The following is a 13644-nucleotide window of genomic DNA, read 5'->3' on the forward strand; positions in this document are numbered from 1 at the left end:
AAAACTTACTATACCTCTAGTTTGTTTTTATCAACAGCAGCTTGCAGAGAAGGAGAGGATACCAAAGGCTGAAGAGGGGCATCAGAGGAGGAAATCTAGATGTGCAGACGTAAAGTTAGGAAGGAAAACAGAAGAGAAGGTGGTGATCAAACTGACAAACACCAGAAAGAAACCAACACTCATGTTTCTGATAAAAGCAGTTTAAAGAATTTTAACAAAGTAAAATATTGGCATCAAGAATAAGTATATTTTAAAAACAATGTCTATGTGAATTATTTAAAAAGACATAGTAAAGAATATACACTTAAAATAGATTTTCCTAGGCCATAAAATTTAAACTGTTTAGATAAGACCATAACAAAACTAACAAGTATAATTTTCTCTGGTAATTCATTCTCAGTCAAGGTCACTACTGAAACCCTAACATACTGAAGCAAGAAAAAGTTTTATCCAAATTTTCTTTTTGTTTTTGCTGATAATTACTTTAAGAATAGAAAGTAAAGCAGAGGAAATAGTAAAAGATAATAATATTTTTGACTTGATGTTTAAAAAAGCAAAAGCATAGACTAAGAAAAGACTGGGTTAATGTAACAGCTGAGTAGCAACAGACTTATTACAAAATAATTTATCCATGTCCTTCATGAAGATGGGCGTGCACACATAAGTCCCAATTCCGTACTTGCTGGGTTACCTTAAGGGACTAAGGCAGGCACACATAAGCAGCCATTTACACACAAAAATGGAATTCACCTGGAAGCTTTCCACACATCATGCTACCCAATCTCTACATACACAGGTGAACACTTCAACAGAAGCATTTCTTACTGCTCTCTTCACCACAGAAATAGAACTGACTGTTTATAAAATGCATGCCAGATCTCTGAAGCCATAAAGCTGGATTTCCCTGTCATACTGGGAGTGTCTATGGGGATTTAGAACTGAGTTGCTATTATAGATGGGCTATCATGTAATGTCAAAATAGTACTGCATGACGCCAACTCCTCCTTCAATCTGATAGTTAATTAAGACGGTAGTTCTTGAATCACTTTGGACACTTGTTTCTCCCTTGCACAGTGTTTCTGGTGTGATTTGCATAAACTAGTCTTTTAATAATTATTAAAGCAAGCCTCACATAAAATGAGCAAGCACAAGGAAATGTAGAATCTCCATTAAGAAAAAGTCAAACTAGCCAGGAGTGATGGCATTACCCAGCACTCAGAACGCAAGACATTCCAGTTCAGACAGAGCTAAATAAGAAGACCTTGTCTAAAAAAAGAGAAAATCTGGTCAAACTGTACCTTAAAGCCTATCTTAAAGTTGGTTGTTCCTACAGATATTTATTGAAATTTTCATGTAAAATAGGATTAAAAAAACATAAGATTAGTTAATAAGGTAAGCTGTATCATAAAACTTATTTGTACAAACTTGTAAAAAAAAGAACACAAAAATATAAAAGGTGAGAAGGTAAATTATAGAATATCAAGAAACAAAAATTCCCACTTTATTATGAAAGTGATTGTTTTCCTCTTTAGAAGGTGTAAAAAAGAAAGGAAAAAAGAAAATGGGAGGAGGGGAGGTGGTGGAAATTTTTAATAATAAAAAAATTAAAAATAATAAAAATAAATGAATAAGTAAGTAAACATGGATGTTATATGGTAAAAGAAAAGAAAAGAAACAAACTAGGTACTCTTGAAAGTTCTCTATCTCTCAAAACCATGTCTTTCTCATACCTCACTAACTACCCTAGGTAAGAGGGTACGACTGTCTCCTGGAATAGCCCTCCTGACTTCCCCAAATCCTTGCTCTATACTTCACTAAGTTGCTCTCACATGCAAATCTGATCTTAGATTATTTACACACATTCCTTAACTACATCACACCTACTGTATTCCCCTCTCCTTCTGTGCTCCGGCTACACTCTGTATTCAGTCACCTACAGCTCCTCCTAGTCCGTTCTCTAGTCTGCCTCTACTGACTTTTAGGAACTGCTGCTCTTCTTATCCTGACTACGTAAAGTGCCCACACTTTTATTAGTTCTTTCCTCTTGACCTGGCATAGCTTTTTCTAGGAATCCAAGTATTCACTGATTCCTACTGACTGGGTTATATAGCCCACGTTGGCTTTGAACTTACTCTCTAGCCCAGGCAGGCCTTGACCTTGGGATCCTTCTGCCTCTAGACCAGTGGTTCTCCACCTGTGGGTTGCAACCCCCTTTCATGATATCTTGCATATTTTCAAAACAGTAGCAAAATTACATATGAAGTAGCAATGAAATAATTTTATAGTTGGGTGTCATCACAACATGAGGAACTGTATTAAAAGGTCACAGATTTAAGAAGGATGAGAGTCACTGCTTTAGACTAAGATTACAGATCAGTCAGCACCACCAGGGCAGCCTATTGAAGGCATTGCTTATAGCTGAAAATAAATCATTCCTGGCAATGAAGAAGATTCCACTCTAGCTTCTCTCACTCTCACATGAATTCCAGCAGCCTTGGTTCACTGAGGCTGTGGAACAATAGAAAGCAACAAAGCTCCCTGCTCCTGTCTCACTGCAGTTTACTGCTTTGAATTTTGTCACATTTTGAAATATGGTATAGAAAGCCAAGAAAAACAAAAGTACTTTGTTTTGAAATTACCTAGCATAGAGAAAAAGGATCATTCTTAAAATAAAAAAAAAAATCAAAATCAGTAGCACATTCTGACAACACTTACAATAACATCTGAAACGTGAAACAGATAAATTATAAAAATAAGGCATTAAAACAAATTAGAGCTATTTAATACAGGAGTTATAGCCACATAAAACTCAATAGTCATCAAAATAGCTCTTGGTCAGAGTACAACTAATATAACTAGTGTCCAAATGGTCCCACTTCTTCCAGGAAATAACTTAGATATAAGGCACTCATATTCTGTCTCATTTTTAAAATCTGGTATAACCTCTACTTAGTATTCTAGCTGACTCTGAACATGGGTTGCATGTAAATAACTTTCATAAATGTTTCTGGATTTTCATTTCATTTCATTTCATTAGTAATACAAACTCAGGAGTATATAAACTTTTACTTTATTTTTTTTTTACTTCCAAGCCTACAAAAAAAGAATAAGAAAAACATAGTATCAGTGCCCATATAAACACTGATATTCATCACATGTTAACAACACACCATGTGTGTTTTCTAAGCACACTCATACACATATGCATGCCAACTGCCAGATTTCACTGAACTATTTGAAAATGAGTTACAAACAACATGACATTTAATCCTAACACTGTAATTTTACTACATTTCCTATGACTGAAAAGATTATCTTAACAAACAATACCTATACATGAAAAGGAGAAAACTAGTTTTCATCTAAAGATAAAGCTCTTACGAATTAATACATAATTCTAACTTCCAACTTACTGAGGAAAAAAACAAATTCAAATAAAAAGGTTTAGAATGTCACATTCAGGGTTTAATATAAAGTAGTATGTTTTATAAAATATTCTAAATAACTTAATATTTCATATGAAAATTTGTTAAATATTGAATTAGTTCACTTAAAGATGAATGCAGTCTTAAATTCAAGCACATTATAAGCATCATTCTCAACACTGTTAATTTTTATTTATCCTTCAATAGTTTTTGTCTGTTCCACCCACCAAAGGTGAAGAAGCAGCTCAAAGGACTACAAGGGCTATCTCGGTACCAGATCTCCAGATATTTTAATACTTGGTTCCCTGTTGGTGGCTACTTGGAGAGGCTTAGGAGGTGTAGTCATGAGATCTTATAATCTGTGTTATTTCCGGTTTACTCTCTTTGCTTCAGTTTGGACTATGAGATGTAGCACTCAGCTCTCAGCCTCTGGCTCCAGGTGTCCTGCCTGCCTGCTGCCAGCCTTCCCTAGTGTGGTGATGAACTCTAATGCCACTGGAACTGAAGAGTAAATTAACTCCAAATAAACCCTTCTCTTTATAGGCTGCCTTGGTCATGGTGCTTCACCACAGCAACAGAAAAGTACCTGAACAGGAGCTAAAAGAAAAGGCTAATTTGATGCCCAATGAAATGAAAACTCTCAGAACTGCCTGATAAATGACTTCACACGATTACTGTAACGCTTGCTTCTTAAATAAGGAATCAAAGGCCAAAAATTGATTTCAATGATAAAGGCAATTAGTCTTATGTAATTAACTAGGAAGTGAAATTTTAATATGAAAAACTAGATAAAAGCAGTTAATTAATATATTTTGCTACAGCAAGGTAATAACTATTATCATATGCTTGCTAATAATCAAAGAAAGTACCCAGCATCAATATGCTCTTGAGATACTCTTTTGTGTTTCAACAGACCAAACAATACTCTAGTAGGAAAAGAGACTACAAGATTTCTTCAGCATTCATTTCTAGAATTTACAAAGTAACTTTATATTCCCCTATTTTTTTTCCAACTGGTGGCTTAGTCTTTTTAATTACAGAATTGTTTTAATGAAAGATCAAGTAAGCTTGACCCACTCTACTTTAAGTTTCAACATTATATACATTATATAACAAAAAACCATTAAATTTAAACAGTTAAGCACATGCAACTAATGTTTTACAATAAACAAAATGAGCTATATGTTAAATGTCTGAAGTCTACTTAGCAAACATCAATTGGTAAAAGATGGTTTTACTTACATTTGTAATAGCTATAGCATTTTTATCATAGTATTTCTTCTTTTCATATTTATCTCTGATGAAAAATTCTACTGCTCTGAAAACAGATAACTTAAGGAAAAAAAAGTTGAGTTCAGTCACGCGTACATTTCCCTTTATTCATTCCTCTCCAAACAACCCACACTATTTTTCTAATCCCCAATCTCCACTTTCTCACCCTATTATGTGCATGGTCATACTTTTCTTCATCTTCCTCCCCTGACAGAAAGTGCATTTATTTTTTAGGAAAACTCATTCTAAAACAAGAAACAAACAAATCATCCCTACTTGAAAAGAAAAACAACAGTATAATTCTTAATTCCAACTCCACCACCACTTCTATCACCCAACTCTCAGTTCCATTTTACAATTAACTAGCATCCAAGCAGTACTCAGAATATACCAAACAGTGCATGCTGTATACTGTACACCTATTCTTTTAGTTTCTTTCAAAACCAAGTTAATGTACTTATGGCTATTTTCACAACATAAATGAACAATTAGCAACTCAGAAAGATTAAGTACCTGATTCTAACATGATTTTTTTTCCTATCTTACCAGCTATCTCATGAATTGGTGACACTCAGAATTTCCTATTTATTAAAATAGTGGCCAATTTTTTTTCTTGCAAAGGTGAGGAATGAAGAAGTTCAGGAACTGAAACTAAAGTTTCCTCTTATAACAAGAAAGCTTCTCAGAAATTATCTATGTAGTAAGAAATATAAAAATTACACACTCTCAAAGTTGATCTGTCTAATACTGTTTAAAAGATTAAGACTGGTGAAATCATTAAGACTTTCTTAATTATTAACAAAGAACTATTGAGAAAAAAACTATTTTTCAATTCCAAGGAAATGACTTAAAGAAAGGCTATGCTGGTTTTGACTGCTCTGAGTTCCTAAGAACCCCTTAAAGCAAAAACACTCCAAAGCATGCACGCACATGCCCTTGTGCATGTGTGTGTGTGTGTACATGCATGTATGTATTTGTGCAAAATACTGAATGCAACCAATTCTTCACCGTTAATTTTACTTGATACCTATTTTGTTATGCATAATTTTACTGTGTTAAAGTTAAAACCTTTTTATTTAAACAGAAAAGGGGAGGTGAAGTGGGAGTCCCCTCTGTATGCTGTGGATACCATTGGTTCATAAACTGAATGCTGGAAAGGAGGCAGAGTCAAAAGAGAAACCATGGAGCCACCACCAGAGACAGGCATGCTGAAACCTTGCTGATAGGCCATGAGCCTCGTGATGAAATATAAAACAATGGAGATGGGTTAATTAAGAAGAGCTAGCTAGTAATGTGCTAGAGTAATTGGTCAAGCAGTGATTTAATTAATACAGTTTCTGCGTGGTTATTTTGGGAGTCTGGATGGCTGGAAAATGAACAAGCCTCCTCCTACACACACACACACACACACACACACACACACACATTCACTATTTAAAAATCAAAGCATAGTTAGGGCAAATCAATTTTCTTTTTAGGACATGGAGATCAAACCCACAACCTTATACATACTAAGCAAGCCATTCTACACAGGCTACATTACCCATTCCTAGTTTTCATGAAATATGTTCTTACTATGTATCAAACCTACAAGTTGGTACATAACTTAGGATCTTACAGCTCTACCTCCCAAGCATTGGTGAGAGTATAAATATGCTCTCATATATTTATAAATATAAACATAAATATTATCACGCATGTAATTTCCATCTTTAATTAATGCTACCATAACACACTTCACATCTTCCTCAATACGAACATAAAATATTAATGGTAAAATGTGCTAACTCTTTTAAACATACAATAGACAAAATTTAAAGGATACTGATCTGTCTGTGGTCTTCGAAAGTTCTCTGGAAGATTGGCTTCATAAAGTAGTCTTGCTTTAGTATTTCCCATATCTTGCATGCACTGTAATAAAAAAGATGTCAGGTCTTTTCATTATTCACATGAACAAAAGTAATTCTGGCACACACACATATATGAAGCCTGCATAACAGTTACAATTTCCAACATATATTCTCCTCCTTAAAATAACACTTTAAATCCTAACTACAAGGTTAATTATTCAAATTCCAAACAGAGTCATTATATTCAATCCTTTAATCTTATACGCACGTGACTCCATGATTTCTCAAATGTCTTTTTCTGTGAAAGCAACCCTTCCTTTGTACTCACTGCTTCTTAAAACTGAAATTCCTGGCATTTTGTGGGTAGTTCTAATGTTTATTACAAAAATGGAACACTTGAACAGTGTTGCCATTTCCAGGACTAACCACTTAAGAGCAAATTTACTACAAGGTTTACTCCAGGATTTTCATAATTACAGCCAAGATTACGATGCAAGCCTGATAAAGAGAGAGGGCTGACCTAAAATTCCACACAGTAGATTAGCTGCTGTGCAACGAAAGCTTTCCTTAAACAAAGCAAAACCACCTTTGGGCCTTAATGGCTCAATTTTATATACAGCTCAGAAGTGCACAGAATACTGCTGCAGTTTAAGAGAGTTCCCCAAAGGTCTACTTGATAAGGGCCCACTCCCCAAAGTGGCACCAATGGAAGACAGTGCGGCCTAAGTGGAGCCCAGTGAGGTCATGGTATAACAGCTGACTTCACCATGCACCCCACATGCACACCATTACCATCCTCTGGCTTCAATATCGCCAAAAGCAGTAAGGTGCATTCTTGGATTGGAGCCTTCAGAACTGTCAGCTAAATTATGTCTTTCTACTTACAAGTTCATTGCTATGGGTACAGTATACACAAAACTAATATCAAACCTCTTCCCTAAAATCTAAAAATTCAGAAAATATAAAATAATTGTATAATCTTTTTTTAGATTTTTATAGTTTTTTTAGTTTAGATTTTTATACTTACAAGTGGTAACTAGCCAAATAGCAGCATTTTTTGATATTTTACCACAGTACAAACTAAATATAAGATTCACAGACAAAATATTTTAATAATATATAATTTATAGACAACTTGCATTTAACTATTTTAATTAGAGATTCAGTTTTTATAATGGAATTTCTTTCTCCTGATTTCCCAGACATAGACCCTAAACTCCTGAGAAAACAATCAAAGTTTAAGAACTATCTTGACGCTGATCTTGAGTTAAAGCTCTAAAGAGGACAAAGAGGTGTTTTCCATTAAGTAAAAATAAACATCAATTCTCACAACTGAAGGCTTGTTGGTGTCTAAGGTCCCAACATACACCCTAATCTAGGTAGCTAGCGCACCTGGCTCTCAGGTAAAGAAGATTGCTATTCCTCTTGAGAAGTAATGCAGGTGGGAACAGTGTAAAAAAAAATGATAAAAGAGATAAAGAATTAAATATTTGTATCATTTAGTCCTTTCAACATAAAGGAAACGAAATCTAAGTAACTTGAGGTACATCCCCAATCCCCATGGTGGAAGGAGAAAACCAAGCAAGCCCTGCAGGCTGTTCTCTGACATCCACAGATACGTTGTAGCACCTTGTACCCATTCTATCCCTAACAAATTCAGGATAGCCACAGATAGCATAAAGTATCTTGGGATAACTCTAACCAAGGAAGTGAAAGATCTATTTGACAAGAACTTTAAGTCTTGGGAAGAAAGAAATTGAAGAGGATACCAGAAAATGGAAGGATCTCCCATGCTCTTGGATTGGTAGGATTAATATAGTAAAAACGGCAATTCTACCAGAAGCAATCTATAGATTCAATGCAATCCCCATAAAAATCCCAACAAAATTCTTCACAGACCTTGAGAGAACAATAATCAACTTTATATGGAAAACAAAAAAACCCAGGATAGCCAAAACAATCCTATACAATAAAAGTACTTCCGGAGGCATTACCATCTTTGACTTCAAAGTCTATTACAGAGCTACAGTAATGAAAACAGCTTGGTATTGGCATAAAAACAGAGATGCTGACCAATGAAATCAAATCAAAGACCCAGAAATTAATCCACAAACATATGAACAACTGATTTTCGACAAAGGAGCTAAAAGTATACAGTGGAAGAAAGAAAGCATCTTTAACAAATGATGCTGGCATAACTGGATGTCAACCTGTAGAAGAACGAAAATAGATCCATATCTATCACCATGCACAAAACTCAAGTCCAAATGGATTAAAGACCTCAATATAAATCTGACCACACTGAACCTGATAGAAGAGAAAGTGGGAAGTAGTCTGCAACACATGGCCACAGGAGACCACTTCCTACATAGAACCCCAGTAGCACAGACAATAAGAGAAACAATGAATAAATGGGACCTCCTGAAAGCGAGAAGCTTCTGTAATGCAAAGGACACAGTCATTAAGACAAAACCTACTGAATGGGAGAAGATCTTCACCAACCCCTCATCAGACAAAGGTCTGATCTCCAAAATATATAAAGTACTCAAGAAACTAGACATTAAAACTCTAATTAACCCAATTTAAAAAAAAAATTGGGTACTGAACTGAACAGAATTCTCAACAGAAGTTCAAATGGCCAAAAGACACTTAAGGTCATGTTCAACCTCCTTAGCAGGAGATCAGGGAAATGCAAGCCAAAACAAATTTGAGATACCATCTTACACCTGTCAGAATAGCTAAAATCAAAAACACCAATGATAGCCTATGCTGAAGAGGATGTGGAGTGAGGGGAACACTCATTCATTACTGATGGTAATACAAACTTGTGCAACCACTTTGGAAATCAGTGTGGCAGTTTCTCAGGAAACTGGGAGTCAACCTCCCTCAGGATCCAGCAATTCCACTCTTGGGAATATACCCAAGAGATGTCCTATCATAAGACAAAAGCATTTGTTCAACTATGTTCATAGCAGCATTATTTGCAATAACCAGAACCTGGAAACAACTTAGGTGCCCCTCAATAGAAGAATGGATAAAGAAGGTGTGGCACATATACACTTTAGAGTTCTACTCAGCAGTAAAAAACAATGGCATCTTGAATTCTGCATGCAAATGGATGGAAATAGAAAACACTTTACTGAGTGAGATAACCCAGACCCCAAAAGATGAATATGGTATGTGCTCACTCATAAGTAGATTCTAGCCATAAACAAAGGACATTGAACCTATAATTCATGATCCTAGAGAAGCTAAATAAGAAGGTGAACCCAAAGAAAATCATATATTTATCCTCCTGGATATTGGAAGTAGACAATATCACCGGGCAAAAGTTGGGAGTGGGGTGGGGGAAAGGGGAGATGGGGAGAGAGAAGGGAGAAGGGGAGGACTGGGGAGACCTTGGGGAAATGGGATGGTTGAGATGGAAGATGGGTGGATGTGGGAGCAGGGAAGAAGATATCTTAATTAAGGGAGCCATTTTAGGGTTGGCAAGAGACTTGGCTCTAAAGGATTCCCAGGTGTCCAAGGAGATGTCCCCAGCTAGGTCCTTGGGCAGCAGAGGTGCCTGAACTGGCCTTATCCCATAGCCTCACTGATGAATATGTTGCATATCACCATAGAACCTTCATCTGGCGATGGATGGAGATAGAGACAGAGATCCAGATTGGAGCACTGGACTGATCTCCCAAGGTCCAGATGAAGAGCAGAAAGAGGGAGAACATGAACAAGGAAGTCAAGACTGCGAGGGGTGTGTCCACCCACTAAGATGGTGGGAATGATCTAATGGGAGCTCACCAAGGCCATCTGGACTGGGGCTGAATGAGCATGTGATCAGACCAAACTCTCTGAATGTGGCTGACAATGAGGGCTGACTGAGACGCCAATGATAATGGTTTTGATAATGGGTTTTGATTCTACTGTATGTACTGGCTTTTTGGGAGCCTAGTCTGTTTGGATGCTCACCTCCCTAGACCTGGAAGGAGGGGAGAGGGCCTTGGACTTCCCACAGGGCAGGGCACCCTGACTTCTCTTAGGACTGGAGAGGGAGAGAGAGTGGGGCTGGGGGGAATGGGAGGGAAATGGGAGGAGGTGGAAATTTTTAATAAATAAATAAATTTAAAAAATTATTTTAAGAAAAAAAGTAAGCATTATACAAAATTGTTTGTAACCAAGAAGAAATGTAAGCTTGGGTTACAAATGTGCTTTCTTCACTTTTACCATTTAGTTTCTGGGAATCAAGCCAGACCATAAGTACTAGACATCGTTCGTAAAAACACATTTTCCCCATGCCCCTGAAAAACACACTTTTAAAACCTGTTTTTACTTCTCTAGGAGGAGAAATACTTATACCCAAGCAATCAAAAATTCAAATATACTAAGAATTGTGAATATTATCTTATAATAGCGAGGTTATAACATTACCTGTCAATACCTTTTTCTATTTCACCCAGTCTTCAAATGTGAAGAAGGGAGATGTATGGATTATAAGCCAATATTTCTATTAACACTTTTAAAAATACTTTAAAAATAAGCTCATTTCGAAATTAAGACTTTAAGAACACAAAAAACAAGCATCTGGCAAACAAAATATACTCTGACTCTAGAGAATGTTATCAAAAGATTACAAGACCATATAGAATACAAAGCCAATGTCCGTTGATACTTATAAAAACATATAGTGTTTTGAGGCTCATAAAGAAACTATGTATTTCATAGTTATGATTTGCCAGCTAGATAGAACATACTGTAAAATTAACACTATTTACTTTTGCCATTAGATTCAGTCTGTTCTTGGGGATATGAACTCAGCTTCCTGGGCTTTAAGTTCAAATCCCAATACCATCTTAAACTCACACTGTGCCCATTTATAGTATAATAAACAACACTTAAAAATCCCATAATCAGAGCAGAAAAAATGTAGGGCTCAATAAAATCAATTTTAAAAAAGCTGTTATTAAAAAAAATATCCCATAACCAGCTACAAAAAGGATTTTTCCCTTTTTAATCTATAATTTATTTTAGTTTTTCAATGTAATCCATAACTTAGAAAATACACCACAAGCAAAAAGCCAGACAATATTTCAGATTCAATTTCAAAAAAATACAACTGTAACTGAATATGCTGAGCAATAAAAAGTACCTATGCTCACATACTGTTGTTACAATGCAATGCCTAGGGCTCACCAACCAACCAGGCTAGCTAATTCCAGACCAGTAAGCCAGTAAGAGACTATCTTTTAAAACAGAACTTGAGAAGCACTATACAAGATTGATCTGTGGTCTCTACAAGCAAGCACACTTGTATAGTGCACACACACAACTAAAGTCAGCCAGAAACACAGGTGTCCAAGCATAAATTACTGTCAGTCTCAGGAAACAAGCATAATAAAAAAGGCAAGATCAATCACAATCCCAACTGATATCCCAAGTAAACGATTCTTTTCCTGAGAATAAAACCTGTTGACTTTTTTCATTGTGTTAACATTCCAAAACCTTGAACAGCAGAGTTAAGAGATAAATTTCTATTTGTCCTACTCTAAAAAATAAATTAGAAATACAGCTCTTCCAGGTTCAATAGCTCTGTGTAGTGTGGCTCTGGGATTCCTTGTCCTGTCTCCCCTTCTCCTGAGCATGCTCCTGCTGTCTATCCTTGGAATGCTCCTAGAATTTCATCACTGAAATGCTAAGATGAACCTGCTCAGCAGACATTAAGTTTTGAACTAATCAGGAAGTTACTTATATACTCTTCACTAGTTTTTTATACTTGTCCTTTAAGGTTTACTGGTTGCTTTTATTCAGGAGTGTATGGGGGGGGAGAGTTATATGTATGTGAGCACAGGTACAATCACTTGTACATGCATGTGGGAAGGTCACAGAACTCAATGCTGGGTATCTTTCCTCAGCTGATCTATATCCTTTGAGACTCTCTCACTGAACCTGGAGCTTGTTGATTTGGTTATACTGCCTGGTTGATGAGCGCTGCTCAGAATCTGCCTATCGCCACCCTGCAGTGCTGGGGCATCTGAACTCAGCTCACACATATGCTGTAAGCACTTGCTGAGTCATCTCGACACTCCTCTGCTTGCTTTTTAAAAATGAGATAAAATGAGCTGAAAATTAACAGAAAGCAGATATTGTGAATGATTAGAGTATAATAATGCACACTAAGTTCTCAAAGGCAAAATGTGCAGTACTAAAAAAAATAATAAAATCTTAAATAGACATTAGTGTTTATAGAAGAATGTTTATAGAAAGATGCTGCATAGCTCTGATAAATGCAGAAGAAAAGTAGAACTATTTCAACTAGGGCTGGACAAATGCTTCAGTCTGTAAACACTTATTTAAGAGCACGAGGACTCGAGCTGGGACCCCCAGGACTCACAGGAAGAGCGAGGCACAGTACAGCACATACATACAGATTCCTGAAACTCGCTGAGCAATGAGCCAAATCAGGCAGTGAACATTCAGGTTCAGAGAAAAAGCATGTCTCAAAATAATAAGAACAGGTGGCACATTCATTAGTCCCATCATTTGGGAGCAAGAGTTCCAGATCACTCAGATCTACACAGTGAGACCATGTCTCTCAAAAATAAGGGTCATGGGGAGGATGGTGAGTGATTAAGGAAGACACCCAATATCAACCTCTAGCTCTAAAGAAGCACATGAGCATACACAATCATTTAAAACGTCTACCTAATTTTCTGAGGAATAGACCACAGGAAAAAAGAATATGATGGCCAGGTCAAAATATTCTTATATAATGTTGTAAAAACATATGCCACCTAAAAGTTTGTTTATATATTTATGCATAAAGTACTTCAGGAATGACACACAAGAAACTGATTAACATGGCTATGTCTATAAAAATCAGACGGCTGATGGTAGAATTAAGAGACAAGTATTCCTTTCACGATGTTGTAATCTTATTTGTGCAATGCCCATATTATTTCCATTTCCCCAAACTGAATAAAAATGGGAGAAGGGACATTAATTCTGCATCTTCCCTAAAATACTACTAATAACAGCATGGAACTGAATGGGAAGAGGCATAAAAAATGTGGCAAGAATAAAAGGTTTGTCAACATGGAACGACTGAA

The 13644-nt window shown here is 36.2% G+C and overlaps 1 protein-coding gene across 5 annotated transcripts in view; it reads right to left on the reverse strand.

Annotated features, from left to right (window-relative positions):
• Smap1 (small ArfGAP 1) overlaps window positions 1-13644 on the reverse strand; it is an 80990-nt gene that overhangs the window by 28904 nt on the left and 38442 nt on the right. For 3 of the 5 annotated variants that reach the window (XM_085679466.2, XM_085679464.2, XM_048430453.3), the window contains exons 3-5: window positions 6523-6608; window positions 4668-4743; window positions 15-95 (exon numbers count right to left, since the gene is read on the reverse strand). In XM_085679466.2, the coding sequence (XP_085535592.1) occupies window positions 15-95; window positions 4668-4743; window positions 6523-6608 (243 nt within the window). The remainder of the gene's footprint in view (window positions 1-14; window positions 96-4667; window positions 4744-6522; window positions 6609-13644) is intronic. The other 2 variants (XM_085679468.2, XM_085679467.2) reach the window with 1 other exon arrangement.

The sequence above is a fragment of the Myodes glareolus genome, chromosome 18, assembly GCF_982192425.1.
Source record: "Myodes glareolus chromosome 18, mMyoGla1.1, whole genome shotgun sequence".
In the NCBI taxonomy this organism is placed as follows: Eukaryota; Metazoa; Chordata; class Mammalia; order Rodentia; family Cricetidae; genus Myodes; species Myodes glareolus.